The sequence below is a fragment of the Sciurus vulgaris genome (genome assembly GCF_902686455.1).
Source record: "Sciurus vulgaris genome assembly, chromosome: 5".
Classification (NCBI taxonomy): Eukaryota; Metazoa; Chordata; class Mammalia; order Rodentia; family Sciuridae; genus Sciurus; species Sciurus vulgaris.
In genome coordinates this window covers 166751949-166773478 of record NC_136465.1, presented here as the reverse complement: position 1 = coordinate 166773478, position 21530 = coordinate 166751949, and the positions used below count along the sequence as shown (strand labels likewise).

General features: G+C 52.6%; 1 protein-coding gene across 2 annotated transcripts in view; it reads right to left on the bottom strand.

Annotated features, from left to right (window-relative positions):
* Positions 1 to 457: 457 nt before the first annotated feature.
* ABTB3 (ankyrin repeat and BTB domain containing 3) overlaps positions 458 to 21530 on the bottom strand; it is a 269393-nt gene continuing 248320 nt past the window's right edge. For both annotated transcript variants that reach the window (XM_079143083.1, XM_079143084.1), the window contains 6 exons: positions 20476 to 20581; positions 14495 to 14597; positions 12917 to 12998; positions 7180 to 7248; positions 5471 to 5584; positions 458 to 2535 (listed from right to left, as the gene is read on the bottom strand). In XM_079143083.1, the coding sequence (XP_078999209.1) occupies positions 2326 to 2535; positions 5471 to 5584; positions 7180 to 7248; positions 12917 to 12998; positions 14495 to 14597; positions 20476 to 20581 (684 nt within the window). In that variant the 3' untranslated portion in view covers positions 458 to 2325. The remainder of the gene's footprint in view (positions 2536 to 5470; positions 5585 to 7179; positions 7249 to 12916; positions 12999 to 14494; positions 14598 to 20475; positions 20582 to 21530) is intronic.

Genomic DNA, 21530 nt, shown 5'->3' with positions numbered 1-21530 from the left:
GAGCAGAACAGCTGGGGACCAGGTTTGACCTCGAGATGAAGACACCTAAGAATTGAGCTTGTCCCTCCTGTACCCTAAGCCCCCACCCATCCAGTAGCATCACCTCATGCTGTCCTTGGTTGGAGGGGGGCACACCATGTTGACCATCAAAGTGTCAGCAAGGTACAGGAGGGACAGGCAGAACAAGTTCCCCATAGTGGGCAATAGTATCACTGCAGTGGCCCAGGTGGCCACACCCATAGCCCCTCTGCCAGATGGGAAGGAAACCCCAGGCCATCACCCAGAAGTGTGTGCAGACCTGGGCCCTGGAACCCCGTCAGCCCCTGCCCACCACCAGCAGCACGAGCACCTGCCTTCTGCCTAGTCTTTCCATGTCCCTCAATTCACATTTTCCAATCTGAACCCAGGATGTCCTCAGACTTGAACTGTTGGGTAAAAAGCTCAAACATTGCGAGGCTTGGGAAAATCATTTCTTTTAATGACAGAGAAAGCACACCAAACTAACAGAAGCCCCGGTAGGAGTTGCCAAGGTACAAATTAATGCCTGGGGACCCTGAACTAGCAGCAGACATTCACGGAGGGGTCAGCTGAGGCGGAGGGACATCCCCATAGCATCTCTGAAGACAGAGGCCACAGGCGTGCGCACACTGTGTCTGTGACTTGGCCTTCTCCTCAGGCAGCTGTTTCCTTCCTCCTTGGATGGAAGGGCTGGGGGAGGTTTGCAGGTGACCACGTGGGAGACAGGCCTTTGTGTGTCAGTGTCACAGAGGAGCCGATGCTGTAGACAGATGTGGCCTAAACCAGACTTGACACTGGTCCTCCGACCAAGGGCTCAGGGAGCGAACAGGACAGATGGATAGCAGCTCCATTAGAATCTAGGCTCCAGTGCAACTTCCCAAAGGCATGCTAGGAAACAGGTTTATCAGGAAAACCTTGCCATCCCAAAGGGTAAAAGTCTTCTCGTTTTAACGGCATGTATCTAGGTTTTAAATCAAAGAACGAGAAAAAAGGCCACAACTCAAAAACTATTTGGAATATTGTGGCACTTCACCAATCTCTTTTGCTTATATATATATAATATATGGCAGAGCAAACGGAACCCTGTCTATATAAACTTTCGTTATAGATACCCTATACTGTACACTCTCAGAATACAGAAAGTATCCATCCTATCATACATGTTTCGTCTTTTAAAAATAATCTAACATAGTCATACTCTCTGGCTATAACAAACTATTAACATCTTCTGAGAATACAGAGAAAACTCTGGAATTAGTAGTAAATTCTCTGACGTGCTATCCCCGCCCCCATTCAGCATCATCTAAGAACACATTTCTGCAGAAGCACCCCAGAATCATTCATAATCAGGAGAATAAATGGATATGTTAGTTTCACCAAATGGACTTTTGGCAAGAAGTGACGGAACACTTTGACCTTGCCAAAAAAGGAAGCACACACGTAACGCCGTACAGGTTTGGGCCCATGCAAATGCATGTCTTGTTATGTAGGGGTGTTCTATGCTCACCCCGGAACCACGATTAGCATGCAGGTTGTTTTCAACTATTGGATTAGAGATAATTATTGGCAGTGCACCTCTTTTGGGCGACCATAAGCACTGAGGCAAGATGGTTTCACCTTGTGTAGAGTATCAGCAAGAATCTGTCAGATGCAGTGTGGACCTGCGACTTACTGTTTTAAGAAAAAAGGAAGACGATAATCTCAAAACACAGATCCCTAAACACAATTCAGTTGAAAATGAACTGTTAAGCTTTTAGAAATATATTTTAAACGACAAGACTGCCCTGTTTTTGTTATATTATGAACATTTTAAAAAGTTCCCGCCCCTAAAAATTGGCCAAATGATTTCCTCATTATGGGTGACAGCCTCACCGATTAGCAACCGTGATTGACAGCCACCCAGATGCAGCTCTCAAGGTCTTTAACATGTACTACCAGGCTCTTCAGGATTGGTACCATTAGGTCCTCCAACCAGCAGTCAGAACCCAGAAGGCTTTGACGCCTTCATCCGTTCGTATGACAGTGGTTCGCTCCCGGGGATGCTTTCAGTGGGAGTTGGCTTGGCCGCCCCAGGGTGACCCCCAAGCTCTGGACCCCGCTGCGGTTTAATCTGCACACCAGGGAATGTCTCTGGGTTTCAACAGGAGCACGTGGGAGCCCAGTTTGCTTATTCAAGAGAAGCTGGCAGTTGAGGCAGCTCCTTGGCTCAGCCAAAAACAGAAGCCAGGTGGAATCGTAGGTGTTTGTGGGAAGCCAGCGCAAGGAGGACTGGACAGTTCCCGGGCAGCGCTCGCTCTGCCGGAGGGTTCATACGATGGAACCTTTGGAAGACGACAAGTGGATGGACTGAATCCTGATGGCCAACGTCCTCTGTAAGTCCTGGAGCACATCCTGGCCCGTCCCCTCACCGTTTTTGTCATATAGGAGCTGCTTGAAGGCTTCGTTTTCGATGAGGACCATCATGTTTTTGAGAAAGTAGCCTTCGCAGTATGCAGAGAGCTCGGCGACTCCCAGGAACTGTGGGGAGGAAGAGAGGCGGGTGGTTACACCCTGAGGGCCCTTGCCTGCCTCCAGACAGCCACGGTGGACCCCGGGCTGCGGAAGCGGCCCTGACTCTCCGCCCTTTGCGGGACCCCTGGATGCGACTCCGGAGCTCCTCCCTTCAGAGGATGGAGGCCGCTCCTCCACCCCGTGGCCTTGAGCAGATCGAATCACCTCTCTGGCCGCAGTTTTCTGAGCTACAGAATGGAGGGTTGGGTCAGAGAGGCACCGTGCTCTCCCAAGCCATTTAGGACATGGACGCGCAAGGTGATTGGGCCGTCTCTGAGAGGCCGGCCACCAAGGCTGGGTGAAGTATCATGAGTGGGCTTCCTGTCACACACGGGTTCTCACCGACGTTCCCCTCTGGCGTGGGGAGGTCTCAGGAAAGCTTTCATCATTTCAACATGAACCCTGCTCTTGGAGTCACAGAGTACCAGCCTCATCCTCTAGGTGGGGAAAACTGAGGCTCAGAGTTGCCTATCTGATTCGGTAGTCACAGAGACCCCCCTTACCACACCTGGCACCTGTTTTTAGGTTAGGGTCACTCAGCACACCTTAGTAAAAGTGGAGAGTAATAAGCACAATAGACACCTTTCTAAAACTTGGTGACATTTATTGAATGGCGACAGTATCAGCCACATGCCTATCTCCACACAATGAGTGACAAACACAACTAGGACTGGAACTCTCTTCTCCTAGATCAGAGGTTGGCAAACCCCAGGCCTGTGGGCCAAATGTGGCCCATCAGTTGTTTTTGTAAATAAAGTTTTATTAGAACACAGCCACACCATTTGTTTACATATTATATATGGCTGCTTTTGCCCTGCAAGGGTGGAATCAAATGAAAAGCAACCATGTGGCCTGTAAAGTTGAAATGAATTATCTGGCCCTTTATAGAACGTGTTTGCTGATTGTGGTCCTAGATTATAATTTTTCAAGGTCTTACTAATTCCTTACTGTATTATGATGACTACTGTTCCTAATAAGTAATGAGTGGTCAATAAATACGAATGGATGAGCCCTCTGCTCCCCACGCCTGCCATCTTTCCATCAGGGTGCACTTGAGCTTACTCTTTAGCTGAGACTCAGTGTGATGAGCCAGCTTATTCTTTTGTTCCAAGTGGAGAGACACCCAGAAAGGGTCATCAGAAGTTCCTGGGCCTCTTTTCCAAGACTGAACAGCTTAGGAGAGCCTTGCTAGGGAAATAAAGATGGGATGGGCTTATCATCTGTCTACACTTCTGCAGCTGCATCAGAGGGTTAGATGAAGTATAGGGGCACGACCACTAAGGGCTTTGTGGACTTTTGGAGCATGGCTGCATTTCCTGGGTTTCCAGCAAATACTGGTTTCTCATTTTTATCTCTCTCTTTCTCTGTGTTTGATGTGTGTGTATGTTTGGTGTGTGTGTTTGGTGTGTGTGTGTTCCGGATATTGAACCCAGGGCCTTTGCATGTGCTAGGCAAGCACTCTACCACTGAGCCATGTCTCCACCCTTTTTATTTTTTCTTTTGAGACAGGGTTTTACTAAGTTGCTGAGGCTGGCCTTGAACTTGCAATCCTTCTGCTTCAACCTCCTGAGTCACTGAGATTACAGGTGTGTGTCTCCACCCTTGACTGTTTTTCTCCTTCTTTTTACTAAGCTAGCCTCGAATTGCAGCTCTGTGTGGCATGGGACCATCATGGGGGCTGTGGCATCCATCTCACAGGGAAGCAGGGCACAGGAAGGGCAGGAGGTGGCTGGCTCATGCCCATACCACGAAGGGCAGATGTTTACGCTGGAAACACGCTAGCATGTGACCTGGAAGGAGGAGGTGGAGCCTGGTATCTGAAATCAAAGCCTCAGCTGCCAAGATGCACTCTGCAGAGAGCTCTCCTCTGCCATAGATAGTCTAAGCCTGTATCCCAGCCAGGGCTCACGTTGCATGGGCCTTGCGTTAAATAGAGTTATGGGGCAGACCTGCCTGCTAAGGAGCCTGCAGGGGTTAAAATAGACTTGCTGCCAATGGGGTGGGCCACTGGTGGATGCCAGATGTGGAGCAATTTGAATGACCATGACCAGAGGAGGAGGGCATAGAACCACTAAGTCAATCAGACTTCCTTTCTGGGCAGACAGAGGATCCCTTGGGATGCCCTTCTACAAAGTAGTTAGCTTAAGATAGAAAAAAACTTAGATGTGTCCTGAGAAACCAGGACTTGGTATAATCATTACCAGAGCACTCAGACGGTTCGTGTGTCCATGTGTATGAAGAAGCCTCTACTTTCTCATTACTGATAAGCCAATCAGGAAACCTTCTTTTTTTTTTTTTTTTTTTCTGTGGTGCTGGGGATTGAACCCAGAGCCTTGTGCTTGCAAGGCAAGCACTCTACCAACTGAGCTATCTCCCCAGCCCCTCCCCCCTTTTTTTTCAGAAAACCTTCTTTTGAGTATCGAGGATTGTTGGAACTATTTCAAACATTCATTAGGCCAGACAGTAAGTAACAAAAGGTTAAGAACCTGAGTTTTAGAATGAAACTAACCCAGGTTCAAATCTCAATGCTCCATTTGTGTCTATATACCCCCAAAGGATCAAAAGCAGTGGCTCGAACAGATACTTGTACCCTCATGTTCATAGCAGTATTATTTATAGCAGCCAAAAGGTGGAAGCAACCCACGTGCTTACTGACAGATGAACAGATGAAATACCACACACACACACACTGAATGGAATATTACTCAGCCTTAAAAAGGAAGGGCATTCTGACACCTGGTACAACATCAATGATGTTATGCTGAGTGGAATAAACTAGTCACAAAGGACAAATATTATACATTTCCACTTATTTGAGACCCCAGAGGAGTCCAATTCACAGAGACCAGAAGTAGCCTGGAGGTTACTAGGGGATGGGGGCAGGGGAGGGTGGCTGACTTACCTTGGCATGGTTGTAAATATCCACACAGTTGTCGGTATTGATGCTTTTTGCACAGATAATCTCGCAGTGTCGCTGCAAAGCCTCCAGCTGGAAAAACTTAGCGGCAGACAGAAGCTGGAACGCATGAGAAGGTGTTAGAGTAGGGGAGGGGTGGCGGGCAAGAGTAACAGCAAGAAAATACACAGCTACAAAAGCCCCTGCCCCAGAGTGTCGGGGAGGGGACGGGAAATAAGCTGTCCCTATATTCCTTTAAGGCAGAAGGAGGGCACCAGAGGAACGAGGCACAGGAACAGAGCTCTCCAGGGGGAGGATGGCGGTGGGGGACAGAGAGCCCAGGCACACTGGTATAGCAGGAGGCCAACCCCGAATGCCTGAGAGACGTCCAGAAACAAGGGTGAGCGGTGGTACCTAGCAATGGGCGCCACCCTGGCGGGAGGGCGGGGCTGTGCTTTCATGACGCGCCCTCCTGCATGGTCTGGTCTGCGCGATTTAACTGCACGGCGTCTGCCTCGTCAGATCCCCGACGGCTCGGGCTCAGAGCCCCGCCCTGGGAAGCAGGTGCACCCCAGCCTGTGGGGACAGGTGCCCCGGGCCTTGGGACCCTTCTGGATCCTGCTCTGTGGACCTCCTCACCTGGATGTTGATCTAGGTCCCTGATCACATCCTTTATCGTAAATGTAAACAAAAAGCATTTATTATTTTGATTTTAAAGTAATTTTTAAAAAACAAGGTTTATAAAAGAGCCTGGGTCCTCAGCCTGTCGCCTGGTCCTGAGGTGGGTGGGAGAGAAGGATCAGAGGGGAAGTCCAGAGACTGGAGAGTCGCTGTGTGTCCGGGAGGAGGGTGGGGAGGTGGCGAGGAAGGAGCAGGAGAAGAGGACAAAGGGGCGTGTAGTGACAGCACGGCCCACAGAACTGTGCCCAGCAACTGATAAACAGCTTTCAGATCCTCTTAAAAATCCAGTGGGGCAGAAACTGTGTCGCCATCTTACAGGCAGGGAGACCGAGGCTCAGAGAGGTCAAATGACCTATATCCAAGGACACAGAGCTCAGAAGTGGCAGCGCCTGTATGCAGACCCAAGCTGGCCGGGTGTCCATATCCAGCCCGTGGTGTGGGTCTCCTGAACAGGATGTGCTGGAGCCTCAGGATTCCAGCCATCTCAGAGGGAGGTCTGGCTCCTTTGCTAAGGATCATTGCAGCGATTTTTGGCTTCTGGTTGAAAACTCACAGCTTCGATTGGAAAATTGATTTGGGTTCACTTCTGGGAAGGAGCCGGGGGGCTCTCAGCCTTGGGCAGAAGGGGTGGGAACAGGCCCCTGGAGGAGGCAGCTGGCAGGGATCAATACTGGGCTCTTGGCTTCTCCTCTTGGGAGAGGGACAGCCTTGTGATTAAGGAATGTTTACAGTGGATGTGAGTCTTTTACCCGTGATAAGGGACAAGAGGTTGCTAGGGCATTTCTGATGATGCTCTGGAGTCTGGCTTTGCTGGAGCTGGTGCTCGTCCCTGACTTCTTGGTGACAGTTGACATCGGGGCTTGCCGGAGGCTACCCAAAGGGCTGCCGGGGGAAGCCCATCCTGGGGGACTAGCGCCAAAGCCTTCACCCAGCGTAGTTCTGAGATGCTGCCCAGGTGGCCTGTGACCAAGTTTATGGTGCTACCACTCACCCCTGGGGAGCCCCCAAGGGTCAAGGGCCTGGCGTCTCCTTACCTCCATGATCTCGTTGTTCTTGATGAGAAGTGACTCTGGGCCTCCACAGTAGAGATACTGCATGACGAGCTGGAAGGGAGAGAGGACCTGGGTCACACGGCACATCCGAAAGCCGTCCAGCCACGTCCACCCTATGGCCTCACGGGGGAAGGCCCACATGGAGTTTTCCCTGACAGGTACCCTGGAATCTGTGGCTGCCAGCCCCTGGTCCACGTCCACTGCCAGGGCCAAGTGAGGCCTAAACTTGGTTCCCCCAGTGGCTTTGCCCATCTGTGGGGTACCCTCTCTCCTCCTACCCTGGCAGGCCACGCAGGTGGCATGGCTTCCAGGACCTGCACCAGCAGGACACTGCCCTGGGAACACAGCTGGCTTTGACTTGAAACCTCCTGCTGAGGTCCCAGGGAGCCAAGTGGTTTGAAGCCACTTGGGGTCTAGGGTTTCAGTGGTCACTGGTGGTGCCCTGACTGGTCCAAGCCAGGCTGTCTTCTGTCATATGACTCACCATGTCCAAATGACGTGCAGAATTACCTTTTTGCAAGTGGGTGTCCCTTGAGTGGAACCAGGTTCACGCAGGGGTCTGAACTTGCCATCGCACCTCCAAGGACAGCAGGAGTCCCTTCACAGGTGGTGTGGACACTCTCCTGGGCTCCTCATTCCCTCTTCTACCGCCTGCTCGACAAACTAGCTTCACCCACCTGACTCTAAGGAGGCTGTGTTGCCCAAATCTGCAGGCTGGCCGCCTTCCGTGTTGGGGTACTTGTAAAATGAGGGGCTAGTGCGGGGCTGTGCTTGATGGTCCCTTCAGGCTCCTAGAGTCTGTGAGCAGTACTGGGCAGTGGTCGAGAGCAGGGACCCTGCCTTAGCGTCCGATCTGGCTCTGCCGCCTAGAAGCTGTGGGATCTGAATGGAGCTGGACCCTGCCCGTCTCCACTTCATCATCTGTAAGCTGCGGATGGTAGTAGGCGCCTGGAGGGGTCATGATGAGGACCCACCGAGTTTCCACGTGGCTCAGGACGAGCAGGGCCGCCATTTAAAGAGTACAGTGCAGTGGTTTTCTGCCTGTTCACAAGGGTGTGTGCAACCACCACCAGGCAATTTCAGAACATTCTCAACGCCCCCAGAAGAATTCTACCCTTGAGCAGTCACTGACACCTGCCCCACCTGCCAGCTGGGGTGCACACCGTGGAATTACCTTTCTGGATGTTTTACATAAACATCTAGAAAAGAGCCAGGCCACATGCTCTTTGGTGTCTGACTTCTCCGGCTCTGCAAGCTTCTGAGGTTCACCCTGTTGTCACGGGTATCAGTCATGCGTTCCTTTTATTGCTGACCAACATCCCACTGTATGGACGGACAGGCCACGTGGGGCGGACGCAATTACCAGCTGATGGACAGTTGGGTTCTCTCCACTTTTTGGCTATTATGACTATGGCTGCTGTGAATTTCCATGGATCGGTTGCTTTACTCAGGTCCCATCTGCTGCTCCATCTTTCCCTCCTCCCACTCCCGATGCCTTTGATGCTCTGAACACACCCCGCCCCCTCCTCTCCCAGCCCCGGGCTTCTGCCACGTTAGTCCCTCTGCTCGGGTCCTGCTCTCTGCTGCCATTGAATTCAGTCCTTTCCTGGGGATCCAGCTCAGAGGCCACTGCATGGGGAGGTCTCCCACATCCTGAATTGAAGCTTTTGAGACCACCTGCCTGTCACAGAGGTGGGGGCAGCAAGGCCTTTGAAATAACACTGCCTGGTTTACCTTCCCTTCTCCCACCCCGATGGGTCCTAAGCATCCAAAATACCAAGTCAGCAAATGCTGGGATCTTGGCCTTATTAAAATTAATTTTTCATTCCCTGAGCGCCTCTTTTATAAAGGCCAAAACAATAATAAGAAGGAGAATCCTAATAATATCTGACCCCAACACAGGGCCTCTCCATTTACAAAACACTCTTGGATTCTGTTATCTCATTTATTCAAGGTCAGCCATGGACTTGAAACCCAGGCTCCTTAGCAGTTGGAGGTCCTGGGGCTAATGGAATTTAAATTGGGCTGTCCCAGACCACCACCAGACGCTTTCTGCAGGGGTGAAATGCACCCTTATTAGGCCGCAGGGCTTGTTTATGGAGTTGCTTTTCTTGGCAGCAGCCAATCTGTAGGAAGCCAGGACCAGAATGGCACTAGCGGCCTAGCAGAGGCCAGGGCTTCCAGGTGCAGCTCAGCTGCGGATCTTGCGTGCATGTGATGTGACAGTCTTGGGGAGGAGACCCAAAGCCATCGCATTTGCTAAAATTCCACCAGTACGGAATGAGGCGCAGAGGCCCCAGGAGGCCTCCTTCTGGGTCCAATTCAGCCTTCCTTGGCCTATTTCAAGCCACAAATGAGGCTTTTCTTCTTTTATGGGGAAGGGGCCTGCATACGGAGTCCCCAGAGCCTGTTAAGTTGTCCCTTCCCATAACTGTAACTTGAGGCTAATGTGGCTAGGAAACCATCCCCAGTGAAAGCAATTACAGGCCTGGGGACTCTGCTGGGGCTGTTCCCAGGCAGGTCTCTCGTTCACTGGATCTGCTCGACGAATATTTATTGAGTGCCTGCTAGGAGCCAAGCTCTTATCCAGGAACCCCTCCAATTAGTCCTCAGCTTCATGGTACAAGTGCCGCTTTCGGAGCACTCGGCCAGCTGGGGAAGTGCCCGTTTCTCGGCCGCTAGCTCAAGCTCGGACGCTACTGGGCTGTCAGGTTCTCCTGCAGGGCCGGGCAGCCTGCGCGCTCACAGCAGCAGGGAAGTGGAGAGAAGCACACAGAGCGCCAGGGGCGGGTGAGAACTCAGGCGCCACCTATAAGAGCCACTGCCCAGAGCAGCAGTTCCCAGAAGGGGTGCCAGGATCCGCAGCAGTGGCAGCTGGGGTGCTTGTCAGAAATGTGCATTCTTAAGTCTGCAGACTGGACTCTGGGTGGGGCCCAGGAACCTTCTGTGTTTTCACAAGCCTCCTACCTGTCCCCAGGTGATTCAGACACCTGCTAAGGTAGCAAATCTTGGTGGACCTCAGAGTCCCGGTTCTCCTGGGCTGCCACGGGGAGACGGGCAGGGGAGATGGGGAGGGGAGACGCTCTGACCTGCAGATGCTGGGCCCCACCCTGAGGTTGGGTCTGACGAAGGGCCGGGCCTTCCCTGAGGATTTTCAGAGCTCCCCCCGGGACTTCTGCCGGGCCATCTGAGGACGAGAGCCGTTCGCTTCGAGCCTCACTCATGGTTGAGTCTCAGGAAAGGGAAACTGTCCTTTTAATCTTGATTCCTACTTAGAAAAGGCAGTCAGAGCAGAGGCCCTAAGCTCTGCTTCCAGACAGCCTGGGTTCAAGCCCTGGCTCTTTCTGTGTTATCAGCACTGCGGCTTGGGCGCCCTCTTGCAGTCTCTGGGTCTCAATTTCTTCACCTACAGAAATCGGAGTCTTAAGCCGAGAACCCCTGGCAGTGGCCAGGGCCTCACAGAGCTGCTTCCAGCTGCCATTTGGGACAGGGCCGCAGCTGCTCGGCTCTCAGTAGCCGTGTTGGCGAGGGGCTGGCAAAGGGGAAATGAGCACCCAGCCCACCTCCAGCCTCCTGTGTCCTCACTGATCCTCCACTGCCTCCACTTTAGTGGGAGACACCTCCTGTGGCTTGGGCATAGCAGGGAGGTGATATCATCAGTTGCAGCTTAGAAAACAATCCACTTGAAGATTGCCACAGGCGCTATTGTGCACGTTGAATGTCTTCTCACATTGTCTTATTTGATCTCTGCAAGATATTTGAATCTCTTCCAGAACCCAAGACGCAGAGGCGCTAATGACTAATCCAGTGGCTTGGGAGGCTGAGACAGGAGGACTGCAAGTTTGAGGCCAGCCTCAGCAATTTAGTGAAGTCCTCAATGACTTGGTGAGCCAAAAAAAAAAAAAGGGCTGGGGATGTAGTTCAGTGGTAAGCACCCCAGGTTAAATCCTGTTTGTTTGTTTTAAAAGAGGTTTAGAGAGAAGTGTCTTGTTTTTGGTTATTGAGGAAGGATTCTTTATTTTGAGGCTTCAATCATGACAAAGGAGTGCATCTTGAATGGTGGGAATTCAGGCACCTCAGCAAACTCTGGGGCTAGTTTGGGAGGGCCTGGTGCCTTCTTGGTAGTCCTTTCGACAGCAGGATCAGGGGCTCAGTGGTGGAGGAAGAGTCACAATCTGGCTGGTCTTCTTCCCATACTATGTGGTCTCCATGCATCTTTAGCCTCCCATATACCCTAATACTCAGCTGATGACTGGTGATCACTTTTCCTCAAACACCCCATGGTTTTCTGCTCTGTGCCTTGGTTTACACCTTCCTCTCTCCGGGATACCCTCACTCTCTCCCATCAGCCAGATGAGGAAACTGAGGCTCAGAGATTGGATGACTTGTTCAAACTCACACAAGGGGCACTGATTTTAACTTTTTTTTTTTTTTTTTTTGGCACTGGGATTGAACCCAGGGGTGCTTTACCTCTGAGCTACATCCCCAGCCCTTTTTATTTTTCATTTTGAGACAGAGTCTCACTAAGTTGCTGAGGCTGGCCTTGAACTCACAATCCTCCTGCCTCAGCCTCCTGAGTAGCTGCGATTACAGATGCTTGCCACTGCGGCAGCGGTGCTGGATTAAAACAGGGGCATCCTGGAGTGAGACTCCATCATTCAAGACCCAGGTCAGGACCTCCTCCACATGACCTTGGTCATGGTCAGTTCAGGCCATGCTCATGGCCTCCTGTTTTCTGAATCCCCACCAGCCCTTCTAGAACAGGAGTCTTCCATGGTGGCCTGAGTCTTCCCCATTCTGGACTCTCCAGAGTCATCCCTCCTGAATTGAGCTGGAGGAACCAGGTACCTGTTAGGGATTCTGTAAACTCCAGCCCCAAGCCACGCTGGTGGTAAGACAGTAGAGGGACCGCGGTTTTCCTGCTGGCCTGGGGCAGTAAGGGGCCTGCCAGCCTTCAGGAGTCCTGAAGCCCTGGAGCTCCGAGGTGCAGCCTTGCAGGAGCTGCAGGCATGAGTTCCTATTGGCTGCAAGACCACTGCAAGGGAGGGCTTATGAACCAGGCACCAAGGAAAGAGAGAGAAGCAGGCTGCTGCGCGCCTCAACAGCCACAGACCCAAGCCCAAGGTCAACGGCGTCGACCTCCTTCCCTGCCTGTGCGAGGAGGTTCAGACTAAGGTTCAAATGACCCTGGGTTCCCTAAAAGCCTGCGGGTTCCCCATCAGGCTGGGCTCAGTCACAGCGTGGGGACTCCTGCGCACAGTTCCTCTTGCCTGGAATGTTCTAACCCCCTTCTTGAGCACTAAGCCTTCCCGAGCTCCCCAGCTTTCTGATGGCCTTCGATCCCTCAGCTCCTAGGACCTCATCTGAGAGGCCTCCCTGGCTGTCCTGGCCCGAGTGACCACGCGGGCTGGTTCACCCCCATCTCTCACGCACCCCACAGTATACTGTAATCAATGATGACTCAGAGGCTCCCCTCTAGACTGTGGGTCCTGGGGAGAGGGTGTCCCTTAGCTCTGTGTCCCCAGCCTCCAGCTCAGTGTGAGGGGCAGGTGACGGCTGGCTGCTGAAGGGCTGAAAGTTTGGGAAGGTGTGGCGTGGGCAGGAGCCTGGCAGCTCTGGGCAGGGGCGTCTCCAAAGGCGAATCCCAGGCTGAGGGTCAGAGGCAATCGCCCGTGTCCTGCGCCACCAGCACAGAGCTGCAGGCCACACGAGGGCTCACCTGAAAGATGGGGTACTTCACGTAGCCGATCTCTATGCAGGGGCTGTCGTTGGCCGGCTTGCTGGAGAGGAGCGCTTTGAACCTGCGCGAGACACAGAGGAGATAAAAGGCGCGTGCGCACCCACGGCCTGCAGAGGCTCAGCTCTTCCCGGGCGAGGGGTCCTCGACACCCGACTCCGAAATGCAGCAGGGACAGCGCCGGAGATCTGGAGATCTAAACCCGCCCCGTATGACCTCAGCCTGGATGGAAGCTGCACTCGCAGCCGAGAAGAGTTTTGAACCAGTCCGCCCTTTCCACCTGGGGACGGGAAGTGGATGGAAGGCTCTAAGCCCGACATCCCGGCAGGGCCCTTGGCAGGCCCTCCCTTCCTGGAGCTTTTCCTGGTGTGGCCATGGCTCCCCTTCATCCGGCCGGCCGGAGCTCCCCAGCTCCCTCCCCGCATCGGCTTTGCCCCCATCTGTCTCTCTGGCGCCCTCTGTAGGGACCGGAAGTACGGCAGGCATTTAATTCACACCTGCCACTCTCCCAGGGTCTCCCTACAGGGGACCTTCTGTCTTGGGCTTCCTGAACCATAAACACCCTGAGGGTAGAGACCCCATCAGCCGAAGCACCACATTCCAAACATCTAGGGATGACCTGTCTCTCTCTTTTAAAACGTTTGATTTTGAAATACTGATAGATTCGTGGAAGAGTAGCAGAGATGCGCAGAGGGCCTGTCTACCTCCCTCTGCGTCTCCCTGCCAACGTCTGACAAGGCTCTTGTACCTTCGTCAAAATGGAGAAACTGACTTCAGTTCACTATGGATCCAGCTCGTCTGGTGTCACGCAGGAGAACTGGGTGAAGGGCAGTGTGCCTTTCCCTGTCTGCAAAGTGGACGCCTGGGTTTGTGTTTGGTTTGGGGGGCACTGGAGATGCCAGGATGCTCTAGGAAGCCCAGGAGCGCTGGTTACAAAGTCCCTGGAAGGGGCTTCCGTTTCTGGGTTCACAGTGTCCACACCCAATGCAGGTACGCTCTGCTCACCCCCAGCAGCCTGCCTCCTCCACGTGTGGCATCAGCTCTCTGCCCAGCTTTGCTGCTCCCTGATCAGGTCCGAGGTAATGTGAGTCTAAAGTGTCAACCTAACTTAATTCAAATCAGTAGGGGAAAGGGCAGTACAGCCCAGCCAGTAGGGAGGGGGAGCAATTCTTCTTTTTATTATTACATACTATCCTCTGTTAACTCCACAGTTAGGAGAAAGGAAGATAAGAACCTTTGTATTTTGGTGGCTTATACTAAAGTCTGTGCCCTGACACTTGGAGAGCGGGTCTCTTGAGGCTGCCCTGTGAGGGGCCTCAGGTTGTTCACTGCACAAGGGTGCCTGGCTGAGAGAGTCAAAATCCAATCCATACCCTGCATACAAAGCTCTGCCCCTAGTGCCTTGTTCTGGGTTGCACAAAGGTGTATCCTGTACTCCAGAATCCTTGATATTGAGAAGATACTCTGTCAGTTCAGCAGACACCACTGATATTGAACTTCAAAAAATAGTAATAACAACACAGTCCTGATCGGGCTTCGTGCCAAACGGATGATACATACCTTGGAGAGGCTGTGAACAGCAGCACTTTGTGGGCATAAAATGGTCTTCCTTCTACCAGAAAGGTAACATCAGACATTTCTTTATTGTTCAGAAAATGAGGATCTGGAAGGAGGGAGGAGGAGAGACGTTAGTGGCAGGAAGGTGAAGCTGGGACCATTCTTCCTGTAGAAAGCCCAAGTTAGCGCGGACAGGGAGACCACGGCGCTGAGCCGTTCCCGGTGACCAAGGAGATGGCGTCGATCAGAGGAGCGCTCCCATCACCAGGACCCAGTCTATCACAGGAAATGCTCGCCTGCAGTTAAAACGAGTGCTTCCTCCTCTCAGACCCCTGGGCCAGCGCAAGGGACTTCCAGGTGTGCAAGGTACGCACCCGCTCCTCTCTAAGAGCACCATGGCCTGCCTTCGTTCCGCCTTCCACCCTCCAGCCCAGGTCCCCTCACCCCTGTGTGACTGCAGGTCATTGAGATCAAAGTCCCGGCCCTCATCTTTTATAAGAGCGAACATGGTCTAACTAACCCTAACTGACTGGCAGAGCCACGTCACTCCCTCGTGCGGCTGAGCTACCCATCGCGCACCATTCGGTGACCCGTTCAAGCAGCGACCGGCGGAGAAGCCGGGATTGAGGGCAGGCGTTCTGATTCGCCGGCTGGCCTGGGAAGCACATGGTCCTCCGGTTCCCCTGTCCTTGAGCCTCTCAGACCCAAGTCTCCCAGGGGCCAGTCTGTCCTCAGCCCAGCACTCTGTCTTGTTGGGGAACTGTGACTCAGAGTCCCTGAGTCAGTCAAGAATGAGGCGACCCTGACCTGTAGGGGTGCAGTGGGCCGCCCCCCGGCTGACCCAACCGCAGCGCCCCCAGGGCTACCACCCACTCACCTCAGAGACGCTTCTCCCTGCAGCTGGCCTGGTCCCTGTGAACAGCACAGCACTCGCCTAAGCCAGGGACCCAAAGGCGACAGGACAGCTTCTCAGGGCCACCAACACCCACACCGTCCACCCCAGATGGCTGCTGTGCGCCCGCTAAGCGTTTCTAGATCCCGGTCTCCCTCTGGCTCTCCGCCCCACCGCCTTGGCCACTCCATCTCTCCAGCCCCTCCCCACCTGGCTCTGCCCACTGGGCCATCCAACCCCCTCCTGATTCCCGCTTCCTGCTGGCGGGACCTCTGTCTGTCTGTGTCCTGCTGTCTTCAGTGTCCAAGGAAAAGAGTGACTCTGGAGCCAGAACCTCAGTTACACGACCTTGGCCAGGTTATTGATCTGCCCCGTGCCTCAGTTTCCCCTTCTGTAAAGTGGGAATGGTAATGATGACATTACAGGCTGAGATCACAGGAGTGAAGAGTGAAGAGGAGAGGCGCTGAGCAAGAGGCTGATGAGGGGGCGCTGCCCACACCACTGTCACCCCAACACCACTGTCACCCCCAACACCACTGTCACCGCCCAACACCACTGTCACCACCATATACCACTGTCACCAACAAACACCACTGTCACCACCAAACACCACTGTCACCAACAAACACCACTGTCACCACCAAATACCACTGTCACCATCAAACACCACTGTCACCACCAAATACCACTGTCACCACTAAACACCACTGTCACCGCCAAACACCACTGTCACCGCCCAACACCACTGTCACCGCCCAACACCACTGTCACCACCAAACACCACTGTCACCACCAAACACCACTGTCACCGCCAAATACCACTGTCACCGCCCAACACCACTGTCACCGCCAAAAACCACTGTCACCGCCAAACACCACTTTCACCGCCAAAAACCACTGTCACCGCACATACACCACTGTCACCACGCATACACCACTGTCACCACACATACACCACTGTCACCGCACATACACCACTGTCACCGCACATATACTACTGTCACCGTGCATACACCACTGTCACTGTACATACACCACTGTCACCGCACATATACTACTGTCACCGCTCACACACCAGTCACCGCACATACACCACTGTCACCGTGCATACACCACTGTCACCGCACATATACTACTGTCACCGCGCATACACCACTGTCACCGCGCATACACCACTGTCACCGCGCATACACCACTGTCACTGCCAAACACCACTGTCACCGTGCATATACCACTGTCACCACGCATACACCACTGTCACTGCACATACACCAGTGTCACTGTGCATATACCACTGTCACCGCCGAACACCACTGTCACCGCGCATGCACCACTGTCACTGAGCATATACCACTGTCACTGCGCATATACCACTGTCACCGCCAAACACCACTGTCACCACGCATATACCACTGTCACCGACAAACACCAGTCACCGCACATACATCATTGTCACCGCGCATACACCACTGTCACCGCCAAACACCACTGTCACCGCGCATACACCACTGTCACCACGCATACACCTCTGTCACCGCGCTTATACCACTGTCACCGCCAAACACCACTGTCACCGCGCATACACCACTGTCACTGCCAAACACCACTGTCACTGCACATACACCACTGTCACCGTGCATACACCACTGTCACCGCACATATACCACTGTCACTGCGCATATACCACTGTCACCGCCAAACACCACTGTCATCGCGCATACACCACTGTCACCGCGCATACACCTCTGTCACCGCGCATATACCACTGTCACCGCCAAACATCACTGTCACCGCACATACACCACTGTCACCGCGCATACACCACTGTCACCGCCAAACACCACTGTCACCGCACATACACCACTGTCACCGCGCATACACCACTGTCACCGCACATATACCACTGTCACTGCGCATGTACCACTGTTACCGCCAAACACCACTGTCACTGCGCATACACCACTGTCACCGCGCATACACCACTGTCACTGCACATACACCAGTGTCACTGTGCATATACCACTGTCACCGCCAAACACCACTGTCACCACATATATACCACTGTCACTGCACATACACCACTGTCACCGAGCATATACTACTGTCACTGCGAGGCTCAGTATTTTCCAAATGAATGAAAGATGGCTGGGACCCTCTTGCAGAACCTTCCAGGAGCCGTGTTGAGGACGTCGGGCCCCTTCCTATGTGGGGCCCTGCCTGTCGTTGATGTGCCTTGCCCAGGGCTCAAAGGGCTCTCCTGACAGGGAGCCAGCTGCCTCCCTTGGCGGGTTTGGGCTGTCCCAAGCTGGAGGGCGGGACTAACTCCCTGTATTCCTGACCCCGCAGCAGATGGGTCCATCCTGGCTGATGTGCTGGGGGCCCTGCCTTGGTGCCACTGTGCCCAGACTCTGCTGCCACCTGGAGCAGAATTTGCCTTCCTGGTCGATTCTTTTCTCTCAAAGTCAGAGCACCCCTGGGTCCCCATACTGCCCAAGCCAGAGGCCCCATGGTTACCCACTGGTTTGTCTCTGTCGGAACATGGTCACATCACCTCTTCCCACAGGATAAGATTTTTATTTTAGAAATATCAAAAAAGCATAAAAAAGTCAAAGTTACCTATAATCTCACTTTCTTCATAATTTTTAATTTTAAAAAAAGCCCCTCAAAATCCTGAAATCGTGGGCTGGGTTAGTGGCTCAGTGGTACAGCACTTGCCCAGCATGTGAGAGGTACTGGGTCTGATCCTGAGCACCGCAAATAAATAAATAGTATAAAGGTCCACTAAAAAAAAAAAATTAAAAAAAAGCCTGAACCCACCCCAGTAAAGCGAAGAGATGTTACCGGGAAGCCTCAGGGTGGATGGGAACTCATTTCTCCACTTGATTTAAAGACTTGCTTGGAATACATTTCTCCTCAGCAACCTGCCTCCGTCTGCTCATTTTTCTTACCTGCCATTCATCTCCAACCAGCCCCCACCCAGTCCTGTTCCCCAAATTGCTGGTATCTCCTCTAGCTCGCTAGTTCTCTCCCAGAATCCACTGGGAGGGCTGGAGGATCCTGTGCTACAAAAAAAATGAGGCACATGCTTTCACGTTTGCCTCAGTCCCCCCCACTCCCTGATGGCTCCCACACGGAACCCATTTCACGCATTCATATCACCTGCCTGGACCTGCAGCAATGCTGGGTCAGACCCTGGTCACTGATCATTCTTACCTCTCCCTTAAAGCAAGTCCCTAAAGAATGGCTAATTGACACCCTTTAATTACCCCAGCGTGTGATGCAGGTTCCAAGATGCAATCCGCTCCAGAATCATATTCCGTTTGTTAATAATGCTAGGACGCCCTTTCTCTTCCTTACTGTGAGGGCTGAGTCTCCCTGTTTTATTTTTATTTTGGTGCTAACTGTGGAATTCTAATGCTTGTCCTGAAAACCAGGTTTCTTCTTCAGGACTGGCAAGAGAAATATCAGCAAATTTGGGAGAAAACATTCCCCACTCTCTGTGGCCATAGGAAAGCAGATTTTATGTCGTGCCACTGACATGGCCCTTGGAAACACTGGCCCCAGTGGTGACAACTTATAAGGCATCAGACCTTGTTCCCACTTCCCGGGACTGGAACCCTCAGTGTCTGACATCTGCTCATTCACTTGATCTCTACAGGTTGTTGCCCTGATAATATTTTGATCTACACCTGTTGTCTGCAAGGGAGAAAACCAGCACATCCGTTTTCTCACATGCTTGGACAGAAAGGTAAATAGGTGACTTTTGATTCAGCTGCCTGATTTTTCTTTTTGCAAAACACTGTGTCTCGTTTACCTTAACAAGTTATTCTTGACAGGAATGAAAATAGTTTAGAACGGTTCCATGAACTGGCCTTTTAACAAATGTTCACACCTCTGCTCACCTCTGGCAAATAAGTGGCTTAGTTATAGGGTAGAATTTTCAGATGCTTCATTCTTCAAATGTTCCCTCCTCTCTACAGGAAAAGGAAATGGGAAGTAGGAAAGTTCCCAGGTGGACAGGAAAGGGAGTCCTTTCTCTTTAATATTTTATAGGTCCCCAGGCAAGCAAGGGGACAGGCCCATGTAAGAGCAGCTTCAGATTTCAGCCCTTAAGCCGCTGAGTATTTCTCCCAGGTGGCAGCAGCCCCGGGTCCTCTGAATGAATCCAGTGCCTGGTGGAGAGTTTCCTCCTGTCAGTTCTCAGAAGCTGGCTCTGCAGAATGAAGGCATTATGGCTTTGCGCAGACCTGGCTCCCCCTGTGTGAATACTGCAGCCATATCTTGGGATGGGTCCCAGAGCTGAGGCCTGAGGGTTACTTTAGACAGGGCAAGTCAAGTGCAGGCAGGAGATGGCTCAGGGCAAGTGAGCCGGGAGTTACTTTCCTGGGATTTTGGAGCCTGCAGCCTCAACTCAGGTATGTCCCCCTCCCGTCTTTAGGGGTGTGTGATGCTGGAGGGGGCCGTTTCTCTCTCCCATCCCCTACAAAGGATTTCCATTGGACACAGCTGTCTCATCACTGTCCCTAGGGAAGAGGAGGATCTTAGAGGAGAGAGTTTGGGGGACGGAGCTGCCATGTGCAGCTTGGCCTCTATCACAGTCTACCATGGGGGGCGTACATGGATTGGGAGAACTCCAGAGTCCCCACTGTCCATCACCGTGGGAGAAAAGTCTGCTTGTTGAAGGTGAGGCACTGGGAAGTCTCCTCGACCACATTCCCAAGGTAGATTCTCCAGAGACACCTGATGTGGGGTTAATCCCAACTCCATCCGCCTGACTCTCCATCTATCTCATTTGCCTTTAAAAACCCCAAACTTTTTCTTTTTTTGGCACTGGGACTTGAACCCAGAGGCACTCAACCACTGAGCCACATCCCCGGTCCTTTTAAATATTTTAGAGACAGGGTCTCATTGAATTGCTTAGGGCCTTGCTAAGTTACTGTGGCTGGCTTTGAACTCGCGATCCTCCTGCCTCGGCCTCCCCGGCCACTGGGATGACAGGTGTGCGTGACCGCGCCCTTTATTTGTTATGGTGGTGTTTGTTCCCGGTGCAAACACAGAGCAGCAGCCCCGTGCGCCTGCGCGGGCCACTCACCCAAGCGCGAGGTCTGCTTCCGCTTGATCTCCGTCAGCTTGGGGATGGGGTATGGCCCGTAGCAGTGTGTGAAGATGACGCAGAGCTGCTGGCTGATCACTTCGTTCTGTGGAGAGAGGAGAGCTGCTGACTGGGGGCGGTGACACAGGAGTGTGTCCCCAGGCGAGTGGAGCCTCGCAGGGCAGGCTCCCTGAGAAATCCCCTGGAGAGCACGCCTTCCCTTGGCCCTGGATTGACGGCTCTACGTGTCTGCTATCTGTTTCCAGTGAGTTCTCTGCCGAAAGCTGGAGAAATCTTAATGAAATTCTTCTGTCTCGCCACGATCATTTATTATCCATGGGAAAGCAGATTTCTGTCGTTCATAGAACAGAAAATAAGTTTTTGATCTCAAATCCCTCTTTACCAATAATCTCAAATTCTGGAAGCAGCTAATTGGCCTGAACTGAGTAGCAGGAAGCCCTTTGGGTCCTGTGACTGCACTCTCCAAGAACACGACCAGTGTTCCTGATTCTGTTTTCTTATGAGCTAGACTCTGGGGGCTGGCTGAGGCATTTCTGGATCCAGGAGTAATCATTCAAATCGCATTTTGGGGTGGGGAGGGTACTGGGGATTGAACTCAGGGGTACTCGACCACTGAGCCACATCCCCAGCCCTATTTTGATTTTATTTAGAGACAGGGTTCCAGTTGCTTAGCACCTCACTTTTGCTGAGGCTGGCTTTGAACCCGAGATCCTCCTGCCTCAGCCTCCCCAGCCCTGGGATTACAGGTGTGTATCACCACACGGGGCTCAATCACATTTAAAAAACAACAACAACAAAAATCCAGCAGGGGGCACTTCTGTGATCCGGAGTTCCAGCTGCCCTTGAGGACTCAGGCTGAGCCTTTGTGATTGGCCTTAAGGCTCACGGTTTGCCTTGGGCCATTTCTGTCCATTCCTCTGAGATGATTCACAGCGTTTTGCACTTTTTATGGGGCAAAGGAGGACGAATGAGGATGAAATTAGAAAAACATTGACAGTTTCTATGGTTTGGATAAGTGTCTCAAAGGCCCATGT